We start from the raw sequence: 20,085 nt of genomic DNA on the forward strand, positions 1-20,085 counted from the left end.
AGGCTGATGCTGCAGGTCCCACTGCAAGTGGTGAGCTTCTAGCAGGCTCCTCACGAGTTCTGAAACGCCGAAAACATCTCTCTGGTGCCTAGAAGCTGTGTGAGAAAGGCAGGAAATTCCTGCGTCACATTTTTTTTTCCTCGATGACTCTCCAGGCCTTGCTGCACTATCTGCTGGCAGTGGAAGTTTTTGGGAGATTCTGACGACAGCTTGATCTGCCGCTTGCAGGTGGTTTGATTTTTGTGTGCTTGTTTCCTTTCTGCCTGGAAGCTGTGAGTTTTGCTTTATCTTTGAAATTCAGCGTCTTTGCAGGCGATGTCTCAGTGCTGACTGATGTGTGGGAGCTCTTTCTGGGTTATGGTGTGGTGCCCGTTTTAATCTATGGATTCACAGTTTCTTCTATTTTGCAAGAGTTACCTGAATCATTTGCCTTTTGTTTTCATCTAAATCTTTTTTTTTTGAATTGAGATAAAATCCACACACTATTTTCGTACATCTACCCTTTTAAGGTATACAAGTCAGCTGTTTTCAAGTTACTCACAAGGTTGTGCAACCATTACTATTGTCTAATTCCAGAACATTGTCATCATCCCCCAAAGAAACCCCATTCCCATTAGCAGTCACTCTCCATTCCCTCCACCCTCCTGGCAACCAGTCATCTGCTTCTGTCTCTGTGAATTTGCCTATTCTGGACACGTCACATAATTGGGATTGTACAAGATGTGATCTTTTGTGTCTGGCTTCTTTCCCCTAGAATAACGTTTTCAAGGTTCATCCATGTCATAGCAAATACAAGAATTTCATTCCTTTTTATGGCTGAACACTGTTCTGTTGTATAGAACCACATTTTGCTTCTCTACTCATCAGCTGATGGATGGGTTCCTTCCACTACCTGAATCATTTTTAAAAAAATATTTACTTATTACTGTATTATTTATTTTATTTTGGCCGGGAGGGGGGGCAGTAATTAGGCTTATTTATTTTTAGAGGAGGTACTGGGGATTGAACCCAGGACCTCGTGCATGCTGAGCATGTGCTCTGCCACTTGAGCTACACCCTCCCCACTACCTGAATCATTTTTGAATATTTCTTTTTTTCCCTCTTGCTTGTTTCTTCAGTGATTCCAACTATGTGTCTAGCAGATCTCTTTTGTTCTATGTCTGCCATTTTTCTCTAACCCTTTTCCTTATTTGTTCTTTTTCAATTCATCTTTCTTAATTTTCTTTATCTTTTCCTATCTGTCCCTGATTGTTATCCACAATACCTCGTCCCCTCCTCGTGGCTTCATGTGTGGCCTTTATTTCGGTCATAGTCAAATTCTCCTCCCCCTCTTTTTCCTGAGCTCTCCTAGAAAAAAAATCTTTTCATCTCTTTCTGCTGTCCTATCATTTCCATCTCAGCCTTGCGACCTTGCATGATGGAGATGATGGTTTTCATAGATTCTGTGAGTTCTTGGGGAAAATCTTGGCTCGTGATGCTCATCTTATCTGTGACAAAATCTTTTTGAGAGATGGTCTTCACTTGCTCCTTTATTTTTCCTCTATCCCCCCCACCCCCCACACAGTATAGGTACTTTGCCTAGTCATTCTGTGGCTGAATCTTCTTGGATGAGCTGTTTTCACAAGGATGTGTTGGGGAGGAGCCAGGGTGTTTGCACTATCTCATGCCAATGCCTCCCTGGACAGGCGTGTGCCATTGGGCTGCTGACTTCTCTGCTGAGCTGAGCAAGAGAGGCAGCTTCAGAGCTGCTCCCTCCTCTGGAGTCCCTCCCTGCTGCCCATGTTAGCCAAGGTAGCTGTTTGCCACGTCCTTCATGTGACCTCTTATCTCCCCAGCACCTTATCTCTTCCCACTCTACTGGGTCAAAAGTGCTTGTTTTCTCCCCACCCTCCGGCTGGCCATCCACCTGCACGGGTCTGGCCTGCACTGGCCCTGCCTTGAAGGTCTCCCTGGATGGCCAAGTGTTCCCTGCCCTTAGCAGTTTTCCTTATTTATCTTAGAGTCTGGAGTTTGAGGTTTTCCCTCATTTAATCAGAGGCAGAGAGTTGCTGTTTCTCATTTTCTTTGCTGTTTTTGGTGGGTCTGGGGGACGAGGCAGACAGCGAGTCATGAGGAGTCCTTTCTAGTATGTCATTCCAGTAAACAGAGGACCAAAAGCAGTTGCTTGGGAGGAAGCAATGAAGATTTGGAGCCACCACTCCCTCCCCTCCTGTAAAATGCAGGCAAAGTTCAACGTAATTTAATTAACTTAATGTACATTTCTGAATCTCACTTGAAGTCTTTACAGGGGTGTCCCCTGCCCACACACTCCAGCTTATAATGGTAAAAATAAATGAAATGCCTGGATACCTCTAAAATCAAATTTCAAGTGTATAATATAGCTCATATTTTAAGTCAGACTACGCCAAACATTGCCTCTGAATTTGGAGAAAGTCCAGCTGTCTCTATAAAGTGGTAGCAAACATTTTTATCTTATAGAAAGGCAGAAATACTACTTCATATAAAGGAGCAATGGCTATAAAACTCTTGGCAATGTGTTTGCTCCCGTTTGAAGTCAACATTGGGTTTTTCTGCCTCATCTCCTTCCAGTTACAACAGGGACCTGGCCAGGCTGGACCAGGTTCTAGGCAGATGGGGACACGGAGCTCTCCATCAGGGTGGGGCCCTTAGGACAGTTACTGGGACAGTCATCTCCCACCTGGTGCTGTTTGGGGCCCCTGTGGGGTCTGTGTCCAACTGCCAGGTAGATACAAACTCTGCAGGGGCCCACAGTGCTCTCTGGAGCACTAGGACCTGGAGGGGCCTAGAGCTGTTTGTGAGACTGTTAGAAGCTGGTAACAGCTCAAGTCACAATCCCCAGGGCTCTCAGCTTTGTGTTTTCCAGCTCAGCCTCTAAAGCTGGTTCTCTAGGCTACTTGGCCTCTGACCCACTCTGCTTGGTGTTCTCCACCTATCCCCAAGCCCCCAGATGCCTACTGCTGTCCTCCGGGCAGCCTTTCATAGCTTAACTGAATCCTGACTCCCCTCCCCTACTGCCCCTGCCCCTTCATCCTCCCTGGTCCTAAGCCTCTTCTTGGTACTGAGTCCCAGTGCTGCTGCCCCTCCCTGCAGTTCTGCCCCGCTGACCCTCTGAGATCCTGTTTGGGCTCATCTACCTCCCTGCACTACTCATTCACCACTCCAGAAGTTCTGGGGCTGTGGCTCTGGCATTCTGCTTGAGGCCTGGAGATTTCCAGGGCTCACCTGCTGTGGATGGTTACCTCTGTGCCTCCCCTGGTTGCCAACAGCACACCATTCACTCCCTAGTTCTTCAGCCCTGACTCCCAGGCATAGTTCTATGTATATGTCTCTCCCAGCCCACTGGAAGCTCCTCTCCCAAGAGAGAGTCTTAGTCATCTGTACCGCACAGTCAAGGTTAGGGCCAGCCCCTCGATCAGCACTCTTCTGTTAGCTTAGTGGTAGAGCGCATGCCTAGCATGCACAAGGTCCTGGGTTCAGTCCTCAGTACCTTCATTAAAACAAACAAACAAACAGACCTAATTACCTCCTCCCCCCAAAAAACAAAACAAGTGCTTTAAAAAAAAGTAAACAAAAGGCTGGAAGGTAGGAACCTAGAGAAATTCACGCTCTTCTCCCCTCTGCTGCGGGCTGTAATGCTCAGTCTGGAAGCCTTTCTCCATCCTCCAGTCCCACGGGCACTTCCTTGCTCCTCCTTCTTCCCTCCATAGCCGTCAACCTCCAGCCTGAGTCCTCTAGGCCCTGCTTCCAGTTTTACTTTTTTTTCTATTGAGGGATGGACACCGTCTGTGAGGGTTGTGGCCGGTAGAGAGCAGGACCCTTCCAGCCAGGCAGGGCTGCTCAGGGAGGGGCAGGTGGGATTAAGTAAGAGTGCGTTGGCGCTGAGCCCCGGGCCCTGCTCTGCAGCCTCCAAGGAAGGATTTGACTACTGATTCAAGTAGGGTCTCTATGCCATGCGGAGGAAGCTTCAGGTAGGCAGGGAAGGGATGAGGCTCCTGGGGTGGTGGCGTGTCTTGGGGGCCAGTGAGGAGGGAGGCCAAGTAGGGGTGGGAGGAGAGCTGGAGAGAGCGAGCTGGGAGTCCGGTTAAGAACCCCTCTTTGCAGATGCTCATTGCTGTCACCGTCTACTCTTCTGTTCCCAAGGGTCACAGAGAGGCAGAGGGAGCATGTTGTCTGAGAACATTCCTGGAACCAGAAAAGAGTGCGTGGTGAGTCAAAGGCTATGTTTGACCAGGTCTCATTCCTCCACTCATTTATTCCTGCAAACGTACAGATATACAGCAGTGGACTCATTCTCTAGATTGAATAATCTCAAACTCTGAATTTATCCCTTCCCCACCTTTCCTCTTTGGTAACCATAAATTTGTTTTCTATGTTTGTTAAGTCTGTTTCTGTTTGTAAATAAGTTCATTTGTGTCTTTTTTTTTTTTTTAGATTCCACATGTAAGTGGTTTCATAGGGTATTTGTCTTTTTCTTTCTGGCTTATTTCACTTAGTATGATATTTGTCAGCCCCCCATGTGGCTGCAGACGACATTATTTCATTCTTTTTTATGGCTGAGTAGTATTCCATTGTGTGTGTGTGTGTATACCACAACTTCTTTATCCAGTCATTTGTTGACAGACATTTAGGTTGGTTCCATGTCTTGGCTATCGTGAAAAGCCCTACTGCGAACATTGTGGTGCATGTATGTTTTCGAATTAGAGTTTCCTCTGGATGTATGCCCAGGAATAGGATTCCTGGATCATAAGGTAACTCTTATTTTGAGTTTTTTGAGGAATCGCCCTACTGTTTTCCATAGTGGCTGCCAGTAAAGGGAATCTGGGTGGGGCAGCAACACCATCTACTATGCAGACAAACAGATTGAGAGCTATTATACAGGACGATCAGTATCAGCAGGTTATTGAAAATAAAAAGTAAAATAAAGTCATTGAAAATAAAAAGGAGACTGCTGTGCCTCAAAACAGACTTAAGAGACCTATACAGACATTTCTCCAAAGAAGACATACAGATGGTTGATGAAAAGATGCTCAATATTGCTCGTTATCAGAGAAATGCAAATCAAAACTACAATAAGGTATCACCTCACATGGATCAGAATGGTGATCCACAAATGATGCTGGAGAGGGTGTGGAGAAAAGGGAACCTTCCTACACTGTTGGTGGGATTGTAATTTGGTGCAGCCACTGTGGGAGACAGTATGGCTGCAGTGAATGTTGGCTGCTAAGGGCTCACAGCTGCCCTCTACTCAGGAGAACTGTCTCTAGAAAATTGCTCTTGGCCAACCGGAGCTACCCCTCTTCACCATGGCCTGCAGCCATGATTGACTGATACAGGGGTGCTGAAATGTAGTCTCCTGGACCTGAGAGGGGACAACACTGTAGTGGTGTTCACGCTCCAGAGCTTTCCAGGGGATTAGGCAGAGTCTAGACTTCAGCTGACAGCACTCATTTCCTTAACTTCTTCCCCTGTTCTCTCCCTCCCCTTACTTCCTTGCAGGTTTCTTTTGAGAGCACTTGCATGAGAGTCCTATTGTCAAACTGTGCTTCTAGGAGATCCAAACAAAGATAGTCTATATTCTTCTTTAGAGTGTCACTTAACTTTTACCTTGATTTCTTGAATACCTACTAATGGAAATAAACCCGAGAGGCTTAATCAGATCCAGGTTCAACTCCATAGCAAGATTACTTCATTAGTGGTCTGTGGGCAGCATATTGCAATCCATCTGGAGGCACAAGTTCTGTCCCACCTTTGAGACAGGCTATGATGGATCCAGGGGTTTAGTCTGAATCCTCCGTTGTGAAGTTTCCCATCAGCCTCTCACCCAGTGTCTTCATCCACTGACTATTGCCTGACTCAGTTACTGCACTAGGGGTGGCAAGGGAGTGATTCCTCTCTAATTCTTTTTCTGACATCATTTCTTTCACATTTATTACCTGGAACATTTCTAGGGAAGAACTTTCTCTTATCAATTAAAGCTGTTTGGTTGTCCTGGAAAGCAGTTTATTCAGGAAAGGTTGGTTTCTTTCCTGTTAATTGCCGATGCTCAGGAAACAGGCTGACTTCCTGGTTCTGTTACCTTTATTTCCTGGTTCTATTACCTTTATTACTCATGTCATTTGTTTTGGTATCGTAATGAATGCATAGGTTTTTAAAATTTAAGATAAAATTCACATAACGTAAAATTCACCATCTTAACCATTTAAAAGTGTACAATTCAGTGGTTTTTAGTATATTCACAATATTGTGCAACCATCATCACTATCTAATTCCAGAACATTTTAGCACCCAAAAAGCAGCCCCACCCATTAAGCCATCACTCCTCATTACTCCCCAGCCCCAGCACCTGGAAACCATTAATCTACTTCCTCTCTATGGATTTGCCTATTCTGGACATTTCATAGAAATGAAATCATACAATATGTGGCCTTTTGTGTCTGGCTTCTTTCCCTTAGCTTAATGTTTTCAAGTTTCATCCATGTTGTAATATATATCAGTACTTCATTATTATTCATTCAATACTGACTAATGTTCCATTGTACAGATATCCCACATTTTGTTTATCCATTAACTGGTTGATAGATATTTGGGTTGTTTCCATTTTTTTGGCTGCTAGGAATAATGCTGCTATGAACATTGAGGTTCAAGTTTTTGTGCGAACATATCCTTTAAATTCTCTTGAATAAATACCTAGGAGGAGGATTGCTGAGTCATATGGTAACTCCATGTTACCTTTTTGAGAAACTGCTAAACTGTTTTCCACAGCCTCTGCTCTGTTTACATTTCCCACCAGCACTGTGTGAGGGTTCCAACTTCTCCACATGTCCATCAACACCTGTTAGTTACCATTTTAAAATGATAGCCATTCTAACAAATGCTGGAGAGGCTGTGGAGAAAAGGGAACCCTCCTACACTGCTGGTGGGAATGCAGTTTGGTGCAGCCACTGTGGAAAACAGTATGGAGATTCCTCAAAAGACTAGGAATAGACTTACCATATGACCCAGGAGTCCCGCTCCTGGACGTATATCCATAAGGAACCCTACTTCAGAATGACACCTGCACCCCAATGTTCATAGAAGCACTATTTACAATAACCAAGACATGGAAACAGCCTAAATGTCCATTGACAGATGACTAGATAAAGAAGATGTGGTATATTTATACAATGGAATACTACTCAGCCATAAAAATGACAACATAACGCCATTTGCAGCAACATGGATGTTCCTGGAGAATGTCATTCTAAGTGAAGTAAGCCAGAAAGAGAAAGAAAAATACCATATGGGATCACTCATATGCGGAATCTAAGAACAAAACAAAACAAAACAGAAATACAAAACAGAAACAGACTCATAGACATAGAATACAAACTTGTGGTTGCCAAGGGGGCAAGGGGTGGCAAGGGGCAGACTGAGATTTCAAAATGTAGAATAGATAAACAAGAATATACTGTATAGCACAGGGAAATATATACAAGATATTGTGGTAACTCACAGAGGAAAAAAAATGTGACAATGAATGTATGTATGTTCATGTATAACTGAAAAATTGTGCTCTACCCTGGAATTTGACACAACATTGTAAAATGAGTATAACTCAATAAAAAATGTTAAAAAAAAATGATAGCCATTCTAGTGGGTGTGGCGTGGCATTGCACGTGGCTATGATGTACATTTCCCTAATGACTCATGACGCTGAGCTTCTTTTTATGTGCTTGTTGGCCATTGTTATCTTCTTTGGAGAAATTTCTACTTGAATCCTTTGTCCATTTTTAGTTTTATTGGACTGTTTGTCCTTTTGTTGTGAGTTGGAAGAATTCTTTATATGTTCTATTCACACCAGACTCAAGGCTTTTTGCTATCTTGATGGTATCCTTTGATGTCCAAAAGGTTACAATTCTCCCCCCTCCACCTTTATTGAGATATATTGACAGATAACTTGGTGTGAGTTTAAGGTACACAGTGTGATGATTTGACATTCGCATATTTTGTGAAATGCTAACCACATTAAGTTAACACATCCATCACCTCATATAGCTAACTTTGTCTGTGTGTGTATGGTGAGAACATTTAAGATCTATTCTCTCAGCAAATTCCAAGTGCACAATATAGTATTGTTAACTGTAGTCACCATACTGTACATAAGATCCCCAGAACTAATTCTTCCTATAACTGAAAATTTGTATCATTTGACCAGTATCTCCCCATTCCCTGCACCCCACAATACCTGGCTACTCTCTGTTTCATTAAGTTCAGCTTTTTTAGATTCCACATACAAGTAAGATCCCACAGTATTTGTTTTTCTCTGTCTGGCTTTTTTCACTTAGCATAACATCCTCAAGTTTCACCTCGTTGTCGCAATGACAGGATTCTCTTACTTTTTTTTTTTTTTTAGGATTCCCTTATTTTTTATGTCTAAATAATATTTGTGTGTGTGTGTCCATATCATCTTCTTTATCCATTTATCTGTAGATAGACACTTAGATTGTTTCCATGTATTGGCTATTGTGAAAAATGCTGTAATGAACATGGGGGGTGTGGGTATCTCTCCAAGGCAGAGGGTAATTTTAGGGTAATAAAAGGGTAATTTTAGTCCCTTTAAATATGTATCCAGAAGAGGAATTGCTGGGTCATATGGTAGTTCTATTTTTAATCTTTTGAGGAACCTCCATCCTGATTTAGAGACTGTACCAGTGTACATTCCCACCAACAGTGCACAAGGATCCGTTTTCTCCACATCCTCTGCAACACTTGTTATCGCTTATCTTTTGATTATAGATTCTAACAGTGTGAGGTAAAGCTCATCATGGTTTTGATTCGTAATGTCCTTATTTGGCCCTGGTATCATGGTAATGCTGGCCTCATAAAATGAGTTTGGGAATGTTCCCTCCGCTTCCATTTTTTGGGAAGAGTTTGAGAAGGATTGGTATAAGTTCTTCCCTGAATGTTTGGTAGAACTCACCAGGAAATCATCTAGTCCTGGGCTTTTCTTTGTTGGGAGGTTTCTGATGACTGATTCAGTCTCCTTACTTGCTATTAGTCTGTTCAGATTTTCTATATTTTCATGATTCAATCTTGGTAGGTTGTATATTTCTGGGAATTTATCCATCTCTTCTAAATTGTCCAGTTTTTCAGCATGTAATTGTTCACAGTAGTTTCTTTGATCCTCTGTATTTCTGTGGTATCAACTGTAATGCCTCCTCTTTCAGTACTGATTTCATTTATTTTTCTCTTCTCTTCTTTTTCTTAGTCTAGTTAAAGGTTTATCAGTTTTGTTTATCTTTTTGAAAACCAGTTCTTCATTTTGTTGATCTTTTCTATTGTTTTTCTGGTCTCTATTTCATTTACTTTTGTTCTGATCTTTGTTATTTCCTAACTTCTGCTAAGTTTGGGCTTAGTTTTTTTTTTCTTTTTCTAGATCCTTGAGGTATAAAGTGAGATGGTTTATTTGAGATTTTTCCTTTTAATTTTATTCAATTTTTAATTTTTTAAATGGAGGTACTAGGGATTGAACCCAGAACCTCAGTGCATGCTAAGCACTCACTTTAGGTTCCTGTGGTCTAAAGTTTAGTTCAAGTCCAATGTTTCCTAATTGATTTTCTTTCTGGATAATCTAGCCATCGTTGACAGTGGGGTATTGAAGTCCCCTATTATTATTGTATTGTTATCTATTTCTGCCTTCAGCTCTGTTAGTGTTTGCTTAACATATTTAGGTGCTTCAGTAATGGATGCATATATATTTACAATTGTTATAGTTTCTTTTTTCCCCCTCCCCCTGGGCCCTACAATTGTTACATTTTCTTGATGAAAATATTTACCTCTTTATCATTATATAATGACTTTCTTCATTGTTTGTTATAGTTTTTGGTTTAAAGTGTACTTTGTCTGATATAAGTATAGCTACTTCTGCTCTCTTTTCCTTTCTGCTTGCAATGGAGTATCTTGTTCCATTCCTTGACTTTGAGCCTAAGTGTGTCCTCAGTGTCCTCTAGGCAGCATGTATTTGGGTCTTTTTTTTTTTTTTAAGTCTATCCAGCCACTCTATGCTTTTTGATTGAAGAATTAAATCCATTTACATTTGGAGTAAGTATTGATATGTGAGGACATACTAATGCCATCTTGTTGTTTTCTGGGTGTTTTATAGCTCCTTTGTTCTCTTATTCCTCTCTTGCTGCCTTCCTTTGTGAATTAAATTTCTGTAGCATTATTCTTTGATTCCCTTCTGCTAATCTTTTGTGTATCTACTATTGGTTTTGCTTTGTGGTTCCCATTAACCTTACTTAAAACATCTTATAGCTATAATAGTCTCTTTTATGCTGATACCAACTTAAATCACAAAAATTCTATTTTTTCTCCCTCCTTTTGTTTTGATGTCATAATTTACCTCCTTCTATATTGTGTATTCATTAAATTATTATAGCTATAGTTATTTTAACACTTTTGTCCTTTAACTTTTATAGTAAAATGGTTAATATATCACCACATTACAGTATTTGAGTATTCTGAATTTGACTATGTACTTACCTTTGTCAGTATGTTGTATATTTTCATGTTGCTAATTAGCATCCTTTCATTTTAGTTTGAAGGACTCTTTTCAGCATTTCTTGCAAGACAGGTCTAGTGGTGATAAGCTCCCTCAGCTTTGTCTGGGAGAGTTTTTACCTCTCTTTCATTTCTGAAGGACAACTTTGCCAGATATGGTATTCCCACTTGGCAGTTTCTTCCTTTTAGCACTTTGAAAATATCATCCCCCTCTCTCTTGGCCTGTTAGGTTTCTAATGAGAAATCCTCTGATAGCCTCATGACTGTTCCTTTATAAGTTATAAGCTTCTTTTTTTTCTTGCACCTTATAAAATTTTCTCTTTGTCTTTGACTTTTGACAATTTTATTATAATATGTCCTAGAGAAGATCTCTTTAAATTGTTTGGTGACCTTTGAGCTTCATGAACTTGGATAGCCAAATCTCTCCCCACATTTGGGAGGTTCTCAGCCATTATTTCTTTAAATAACTTTTCTGCCCCCCCACCCCATCTTCTCATTCTGGGATTCTAATGATTTGCAAATCGTTTCTTTTAATATTATCCCATGGATCACAGAGCCTTTCTTCATTCTTTTTTCTTTGTTCTCCCTGACTGGATAATTTCAAAGGTCCTGACTTCTAACTCCACATTCTTTCTTCTTCTTGATCCATTCTGATGTTGATGATTTCTACTGCACTTTTCACTTCACTCATTGTATTCTTCACCTCCAGAATTTTGGTTTGGTTCTTTTATGTGTTAGATTTTTCATTTTATTTATGTATTGTTTTCCTGATTTTGTTCAATTGTCTTTCTATGTTTTCTTGCAGCTCATTGAGCTTCCTTAAAACTTTAACCCTAACCCTGCCTCATTTGGTGTCATGCCACAGGTTCCATGGGCAAGAAGGTCCCCATCTGGATCACTGTGCTTCCCATGCAGCAGAGAGCAAAGCACCCTCCCCACCCCCACCTTCCAATGAGGGAAGTGACCCCAAGGTCACATTCTCTGGTCAGAGGTCACTCTCCAGTGGTCCCTGCCCCCAGCCTTCAGTCTCATTCATATTTTCAGAGGCCAATGTGGCCAGACTCTCAAGTGAGTAGCACCCTGAGTCTTGCAGTCATCCCTCAGGAGTATCCCAGGGAGGGTGAGTCTATCTCAGGGACTAAAAACTGGGGCTATCATAGCTGCCTCTCCCCATGGAGAGTCTCCCTTATTGATATTTTTGGCCTTGATGATTTGGACTTGATTTTCTTGAGGGTGCCAAGCAGTGAATTTCCCTATAACAGAAAATGTCAAGTTCACATGAGAGATGACTCTATTCCAACAGGGCAACCAGCACAGGGCTTGGAAGAATGTGGCCTAGATCAGGCAGAAGCAATGGGGGCATCTACACCTGTGTGCACTTGTGAAGGCTGCATTATGGGAAATGCTGAATATAATGGAAACAGTGACTTGGAATACTGCAAAAATAGGCATCTCTTGAAGAGATTAGCCAATGGCATCATAAAGAGAGACACAAGTCGACTGAAAAATAGCAGGAAGACAGAGGTGCCCTCAGACTCCGTGAAGAACCCAACAGTCCAGCTGACTTGGGTGGGATAGCATGTAAACCTGATCAGATCCCAGGGAAAGAGAGAGAGGCACAGGATTGCCACCAGCACTTGGGTTACCCAAAAGATGGGCCCGAATTGGACTTTTCTGGAAAAGGCGCTACATGTTGCTAAGGCTTCTGGGGCAAAGCATCCTTCACCCCATACATTTTGGAATCAGTCCCCCATCAGTGCAGGGAGGGCCTCAAATGTTAACATCTGATTGGACACATAGAATGAACTGCAGAGTAGGAGGCAATATATATTTAGGTCAGAAAGCTTGACAGTTATAATTTATATTCACTCTTATGATTTCTCCATCTTGGGATGGTTCATCCATCCTGTTTAACATGGGGGTTGGGCGCACACTCACCCTCTCTCTTGCTCAGCATCACAGAACCACAAAGGAGCCTACAGCTCCTCCCACCCAAGTGTCTCTAGCTAGAACCCATCCTCTCCCTAGTCCTTAATGAGAAACCAAATTAAAGAGGTCCTCTGTCCCCCTGCAGTAACAAGGAAGTCCCTCAGGGTTGGGAGAGGTGGGAGAAGCCAAGAGACAGGCCGGGCCAGGCCACTTCCCATCAGCCAGCAGAAGGGGAGTGAGTTGGGCGAGGCCTCTGGTCTCTGGGGCCCATCTACACCAGCTTCTTGGCTTTAAAGAAGCTCTTCAGGTGCAGCATCTGCCAGACGCCAGTGGCCACGAGGATGAGGGTCTGCAGAATGGACCACCACAGTACCCGCTGGTTGGTGCTCTCGCTGGTTTGCCGGAAGTGCTCCTCTCGCCACTGGGAGGGGAGAACGGAGAAGGCTCCCGGCTAGAAATGAATCCCCGCCCCCCAGGGGAGGAGCCGGAAGAGCCAGTCCCTGGGAGGTTACACATCCTCTGTCTCAACTGCGCCAGCCCACCCCTTACCCTCTGGTGCTCCTGCTCCTTCTGGATCTTCTCCACCTGTTCTACCAGCTTCTGTATGCGCAGATGCAGCAGGGTCAGCTTGTCATTGGCCGCAAATTCTGTATAATCATTGGTGCGTTCACCCAACTGCATGTCCAAGTGAATGGCCTGGGGAGCAGGGGAACCAAGGATGGGGGTCAGGGAGCTCAGCTCCATGCACCTGCGAGAAACCCAGCTTCCACACCCCAGTCTGGGCCTGACATTGAACTAAAGTGGGCAGTTCAGTTCTTCACACTCACTGAGGCGGGGACTAGCCCTGCTCTGGGTATCAAAACCCCAGATCAAGTCCACGTCCAAAAGACAGAAGGGACAGGACCAAATGTGCAAAGAAACAGAGGTATGACTCAGTGTTTGAGGCAGGCAGCTGCTAGTTCTGTGTCAGTGGGAGGTGGCAATGAAGAGCCTGGGAGCATTGTGCTGCTGAACAGCTCTGAATTTCACATTGGTCCTTGTGCTGGGATGTCAGGGAGCTAAGGGAGGATTTTAAGTCAGAGTGACTCCATCCTGGGTCCCCTCTCATCCTTCAGGAGCTGTCCTTCATAGAAAGCCCAGCCCTCCTCAAGAGGCACCACCTGCTGCAACCTTCCCACCCCAGGGACTGAGACCTTGAGCTCCCCAGGTCAGTGGACCTCCCCCTGCCACACTCACCAGCTTACCACCATAGAAGAGGGCGAACCGGATGGATTCGAGGTGAAGGCAGATCTGGTGCTCTCCAGGGGACTGGGAGGTGAAGGTGAAGCTGCCCTGAGGGCCGTACTGACGGGACAGCAGGTTCTAGAGGAAGCAGCCTCCAGTGAGCACAGAGAAGCTTATCGGAAACCTGCTTCTAGGAGAGGAACTCTGGGGGTATCCCAGGTCCTGACCTCCACAGGCCAGCCCACCGGGGAGGGTGTAAGAGAAATGGCATCAGTGGAATAAAAAGTCTCAGATCCCAGGATGGCCAATGCAGGATACTCTACAGTGTGCAGAGAGCATGGCCTTCCTTCAACTTTTCTGTCTGTGAGGAGACGGGCCCTCCTCTGAGAAATGGAGAACTAGAGAGGACTAGGCATTGATGCTGGAGGCCCGGGGGGCGGCAAGGAGTCCAGGCCCACCTCACCTTGTTCTCAGGGTCCTTCACAAACACGAACAAATTGATCCATTGAGGGGAGGGCTGGTACTTTTCCATAGCAGGGTCGTATAGCTCGGTCTTGTAGTTACCTAATGGAGAGGTAGACTGGATGCAGCCCCATCCACACCCATGACCAAACCCCGCACCGCTTTCCGCTCGGGACCTCCTGGAGTCACGGAGGGCCAGGGCAAGGGGTGGGGGATAGAGGTAGGGAGGAACAGGAAGATCCAGGCATCTCACTGCGGGAGCGTGACCCCAGTCCTCAGCCTCTCTCTTCCACTCTCCAGCCCCGCTTTTCTGCTGTCATCCGGATCTGGATCAGACTTGTCTCCTCTGTGCCCCCAGTTCCACTCAGCACAGGCAAGGGAGAGAATGCTTTGGCCACACTCCTGTGCACCCATTTCCCACCCAAGCCCATCCCCGACAGCAGAGGGGAGGTGCGGGCCTGAGCTGATCTCGCGGAGCTCCATCCCCATCCCCACTCAGGACTCTGGGCGGGGAGGGCAAGGCCGAGAATGGCTGCGCGCGCACCTATGACCATGGTGCCATCGGGGATCTCCTGGATGAAGCACTTCTCCTCCAGCTCGCGGACCTCGAGGTAGAATGCGCCCCCGCCGACGGTCAGTGCCAGCAGGTGGCCCAGCAGCAGTGGCAGGACCAGTCCCGCTGCCCGTATTCGGTTCCATCGCCGCCGGGGGCCGGCGCAGGGCCCAGCGCCTTGCGCCCCGCAGGCCCCCGCCACCTTCCCAGGCGAGTCTGCCACCTCCGTGCGGGACATGCGGAGACTGCGAACTCTGGCACGGACTACAACTCCCAGGAGCCCCCGCGCGGCTCCGCCCCAGGCGCGTTCCCACAGACCCGCGCTGCTGAAGGGCCACGGGAGCCCCCACCAAACTCGTGAGGCTCTCTCGAGCGCTTTCCCTGCCCCGCCTCGCTTAATAAAATCTAGGGAGCCAGGTACTCTTAGCCTCATCCTGCTGATGGGAGTAATAGCCTCAGAGAGAGAAAAGGGCTTGCCCTCTGAAACTTGCAGAGCGGCTGCCCGAGATGGGTGTTGAGAGTGTGGGCAGGTGGGAAGTTTATGACCTGGACCTGAACCTCGAGGAGCATAGAACTGATGTAGGTGAGACGGAATGAGAACTGCAGAGAAGCTCTCTAGGGTTCAGAGGCTGACGTAGTAGTTCAGGAAAGGGAGGGAGAAATACAATGGCTTTTATGGAAGGGATAAATTTGATTCAAGCTCTGAAAGACGGTTAAAATCTCCCTGAGCAACGGGGGAGCAAGGACATTTTGGTGGAGGGACCTGGAAGTGCCTAGCAGCCAGTAGGCCAGTTAAGGGACTGGTGGAAGAAAGATTATGGGAACAGGAAGGGAGGAGGAGGTAAACTGGGCTGAATCACTGAGGGGGGCAGGAGCTGCCAGGCTCACTTGCACAGGTGAGACCCTTCATCCAGTGTGAACATAAGAGATTATGAGTGAGACTGGAGGGTGACAGAAGGTGGCAGGAATCCAACTGGAAAAGAAAAGGTTATACACAACTGAAAGGGGTGGGATGGGAGAGTGGGGTCAATATAACAGGATGGGACCCAGGAAAAGCAAATCTCAGGAATTCCAAAGTTCATGGTGCCCTGAGTAGGACAGTGTAGATTCAAACTACTGTCAATATACAGCAGTAGCCCTAGCCAGGTGGTGGGATGAAGACCTACACCCTCTAGTGTCTGGTGATAATAGATGCTCATTGTTTTATTCAGCAATATAAAATATTGAGGATGAAAATAGTAATACTTTTAATTCTTCTATGCCAGGCACTGTTCTAAGCACTCTTAAATGTACTAACTGAATTAATATTTTGGAAACTCTATAAGGTGGACTCTAATGGGATTCTCGTTTAACAGCTGGGGAAGCAGCGGCAAGGAGAAGTTAGGTAATAACTTGTCCAAGGTCATCCAGCTGACAAGTGGCAGGCATTTACTCTGGGTTTACAAACTCTGGCTTACAATACATGTTGGACACAAAGATGAATAAGACTTGTCTCCTGCCCTCTAAGAGCCCGCTGAAAAGCAAAGAAGCAATATCAATACAGTGTTTTAATAATATGTTTTAGCTACCAGGAATTGTCCCTTCATTTTAACGGTGTGGCACACCGCTAAATTCTAGGGGGACATTTTTATTCCTTCTTTGGGAATGGTCTTTAAACAAAAATAACAGATGCATGTGTTAGCAAAGACAAACGCTTTAGAAAGGTCAATTAAGACAAGGGCTGAAAAGCATCTGTTGGATTTAGGAAGTAGTTGTTTACCAAGGCCATTCACCAGGAGCTGGGAGCAGGGGTGATCGCTCAGGGCTGGGGAGGCAGAGAGAGAGGTGCTGTCCATGGTCCTGAACTGCAATTGCCAGTACCACGGCCTGCAGCAAAGGACTGGTTTTGGTTTTCAGTTTTCATAAAAATTTCTAATCCCTCATGAACCAGTACTTTTGTAAAACAAACTTGTCATGTGCTTGGATGTCACATAAATGTTAAATTTCTACAAAAGTTTCTAAACACTTAATTTCAGTACTTACCTCATTGCAGAACTATAACAGACATTCAGGGACCAGCACGGGCCGACAGTAACACTGTTGCATGACAGTGGTCCAGTGGTCAGACTGCCCTCAGGAATCCCCTAAAGAGACAAAAGTGGAAAATTACTAGGGCCTGCAGGGACATGCATGTGAGGAGAGAGTGCACCAGCGACTTTACAGCAAGATTTCAAAGCCAAGTACCTAGATGCTAGGATGGGTGACATAGTTTCCCAAGTAGTAAAAGTAGTGTGTGGCCTGTGTTTGTGGACTCCTTCCACAGGCTTTGGGATTGTTGCTTTCTTATTTCTGCTATCTGCCTCCTGATGAATGAGGCTGGACTAGAAGCTTTTGCAGGTTTCCTGGCTGGAGGATTTGGTGCCTGCCCATTGCTGGGTGAAGCTTGGTCCTGGACCTCTGGTGGGTAGAGGCGTTTGTGGCTCCAAAAGTCCGCTGATGGGTGGGGCTGTGTTTCCACCCAGTATGTTGTTTGGCCTGAGGCTTCCCAGCCCTTAATCCTACAGGCTGTTGGGTGGGTGCTAATGAGCCAATCAAGATGTCAGCCTCATGTAGTTGAATACTCTCGGTATGTCCGCCACCAGCATTTTGTGTACCCTGGGTAAGCTGCAGCCATTCCCTACCTCCCCAGGAGACCCTCCAAAACCAGCAGGCAGGTCTGGCCCAGGTTCCTATGAAATCACTGCCTCTGCCCTTGGGCCTGGCGCACGTGAAATTCTGTGTATGCTTCCCAAGAGAATGAAGTCTGTTTCCCCCAGTCTCAAGGGGCTCCTGGAGTTAAGCCCCACTGGCCTTCAAAACCAGATGTCTTGGGGGTCTCCTCCTCTTTCCAATGCCAGAACCTGGGCTGGGGAGCCTGACGTGGGGCTTAGAACTCTCACTCCTGTGGGAGGGCCTCTGTGACTTAATTATCCTTCAGATTGTGGGTTGCTTGCCCCCCATCCTGGTGATATGGGGCTGGATTATACTGATTATATCAGGAGCATGCCCCATCCCACTGTGGTTCCCTTTTCGTTTCCAGTTTAAGATGACCTTTTTCGCTAGGTTCCAGTCTTCTTTTTTTCTAATGGTTGTTTAGCAGTCTGTTGTGATTTTGTTGTCTCTATTTCCCTTATAGTTTTTTGTTCCTCACTTCCTGCATTTACTATCTTTTGCATTACTTTTTGTAGTGAAACGTTTACATTCCTTTCTCATTTCCTTCTGTGTATATTCTTTAGCTATTTTCTTTGTGGTTACCATGGGGATTCCATTTAACATCCTAAAGTTGCAATACTCTAACTTGAATTTATACCAGTTTACCTTCAATAACATACAAAAACTTTGCTCCTTTAACAGCGCTGTTCTCACCTCTTTCAGTTGTTTATGTTACAAAATTATATCTTTATACATTGTGTGTAATGGTCTTTTTTTTTTTAACTATAAAAAGAAACTAACAGTTGGTGCATGCAATAAATTGAATAAATCTCCAGAGAATTATGCTGGGTGGAAAAAAAGCCAGTCTCAGGAGGTTACATACTATATGATTCCATTCATATAACCTTCTTGAAATGACAAAGTTACAGAAATGGAAAACACAGATTAGTGGTTATCTGGGGTTAAGGAGGGGGTGGGGGGGGGTAGGGAAGTGGGTGTGGTTATAATAAGATAATTGTGAAAGATCCTTGTGGTGATGGAAATGTTTTGTGTCTTAACTATATCAATGTCAATATCCTGGTTGTGATAATTGTATCATACTTGGGCAAAATGATACTACTGGGGGAAACTGGATAATGGGTACTTTGGATCTCTCTTAATTATTTCTTACAACTCCATGTTAATCTGTAATTATCTCAATATAAAAAGTTGAATTTAAAAAATACCTGAAAGCATTATTATAAAGCATCATTTATTAATTCTGTAATCATTTAGTTCTGAGTGGTGGTTACAACAGCAGTAATAGTGTGTAGTTATAATAGCACAGAGGAAAACACAACAAGCAATTTATAGAAGAAAACAAATGACCAACAAAAAATGTTCAGTATCCAAGGAAATAGAAATTAAAAGGATAGTGAAATACTATTTTTCCCTCACTGATATTGTAAAGATTAAAAAGGTTGAGAAGCTCTGACCAGGGTTTGGGGAAGGAAGCACTCCCAACAAACTGTTGCTGGGGTTGTAAATTTGTACGAAGTTTTTGGGAGGGCAATTTGTGATCTCTTATCAACAAAACTATGTCCTACAGTAATGCTTTATAAAAAGTGAACAAGAACTTTTATTGCAGCATTATTTGTAAGAGCAAATAATTAGGGGGAAAGAAATCTTAACCATTTTCATCAAAGTAATGGTTAAAAAAATAAGGTACATTCATATTATGGAATATTACTACTGGTAAGAAAAATGAGGTAAAGACTTTCCATCGAGGGAGAAATGTAAATACATTCCCGCTGAATCTCCTTCCCTAGGGCCAAATGAAACAATAAAGAGAACTCAAAATAGAAAACCCCTACTTTTATGATGCCTTGAGGTAGAACAATTATAAACTGCTAACTACGAAGAAAAGCTGCCAAAACATACTGAAATTCGGATAAAATCCAGGAAGGACACTAAACGCAGATCTTTGCTGATCTCACACTAAGTGCAGAACTCTCCAAAACAGCGGTTCCGCCTCAACACCCCCACAAATACCCCTTTACCTGCCGGCCACTAGGGTTCTAGATCCCGGTCCAGAGTTGAGCCGTAGCGTCTGGGATTCGGCAGCAAAGCAAGCGCGAATGTGAGTGAGTAAGTAAGCAAGTGAGTGTGCGTGTTTGTAGGGGGATAAGGGGAAATGCCTGGGCGCATACAAACCAGATATAGGAGTGGCTGGGGTTTGATGGGCAAAAAAATGGTAAAAGGATATTGTGGCGACTTCTTCTTCTTCTTCCTCTTCCTTCTCTCCTTCAGTATTTGTGTCATTTTCGAAGACAAATTGATGCATTGTTTGTGTCGTTTTTCTCAAAGTTCAATTTTTAAAAATAGAAGCTCTGACTGGCAGATGCTGTGCCGAGGAAAATCAAGGATCCTAGGTTCGAATCCTGTTCCTGCTCATAATTCTCTTCGTGACTCAAACTTCGCAAGTTTCATCATCTATAAAAAACTGATAATCATCACCAGTCGCCGTTCCGCGACGAGGGTCAACGGAAAGAATTTTTCGTTTCTGGGGCCGCAATTTGGTCCTAGGTAGAAGCGGCGCCCCAATCAGGTACAGCCGCGCCGCCGTCCCGGGGCATCTCGGGACTTGTAGTCCACCCGGCTGAACTCGCTGTCCCGGCACGCCCCGCGGCGGCAGCAGGGCTACGTGG

General features: G+C 44.6%; 1 protein-coding gene across 6 annotated transcripts; it reads right to left on the reverse strand.

Moving 5' to 3' along the window:
- Window positions 1-1,578: 1,578 nt before the first annotated feature.
- Window positions 1,579-19,978, reverse strand: LOC105099600 (transmembrane emp24 domain-containing protein 9). Of its 6 annotated transcripts, XM_064480144.1 has the most exons (8): window positions 19,592-19,978; window positions 19,438-19,487; window positions 16,751-16,851; window positions 14,720-16,594; window positions 14,177-14,277; window positions 13,726-13,851; window positions 13,039-13,185; window positions 1,579-4,203 (listed from the first exon to the last, which is right to left on the reverse strand). In XM_064480144.1, exons 4-8 carry the CDS (start codon window positions 15,159-15,161, stop codon window positions 3,952-3,954), a joined length of 1,068 nt encoding a protein of 355 aa, XP_064336214.1. In that variant the 5' UTR covers window positions 15,162-16,594; window positions 16,751-16,851; window positions 19,438-19,487; window positions 19,592-19,978; the 3' UTR covers window positions 1,579-3,951. The 6 variants fall into 6 exon arrangements, with proteins under 6 accessions (XP_064336214.1, XP_010990752.1, XP_031293769.1 ...); XM_010992450.3 differs by lacking the exon at window positions 19,438-19,487 and having other exon boundaries at window positions 14,720-15,701; XM_031437909.2 differs by lacking the exon at window positions 19,438-19,487.
- Between the last annotated feature and the right edge of the window lie 107 nt (window positions 19,979-20,085).

This window comes from Camelus dromedarius, chromosome 27, assembly GCF_036321535.1.
Source record: "Camelus dromedarius isolate mCamDro1 chromosome 27, mCamDro1.pat, whole genome shotgun sequence".
NCBI classification, from domain to species: Eukaryota; Metazoa; Chordata; class Mammalia; order Artiodactyla; family Camelidae; genus Camelus; species Camelus dromedarius.

What these genes read in the sequence shown, in the direction of transcription:
- LOC105099600 (XM_010992450.3), bottom strand. Translation starts at nt 15,161, where the DNA reads ATGAGGCTAAGAGTACCTGGCTCCCTAGATTTTATTAAGCGAGGCGGG. An exon ending in CGATGGCACCATGGTCATAG is followed by an intron (nt 14,278 to 14,719) that starts GTGCGCGCGCAG and finishes CCTCTCCATTAG; the next exon opens with GTAACTACAAGACCGAGCTA. An exon ending in TCTTCTATGGTGGTAAGCTG is followed by an intron (nt 13,186 to 13,725) that starts GTGAGTGTGGCA and finishes CCTGCTCCCCAG; the next exon opens with GCCATTCACTTGGACATGCA.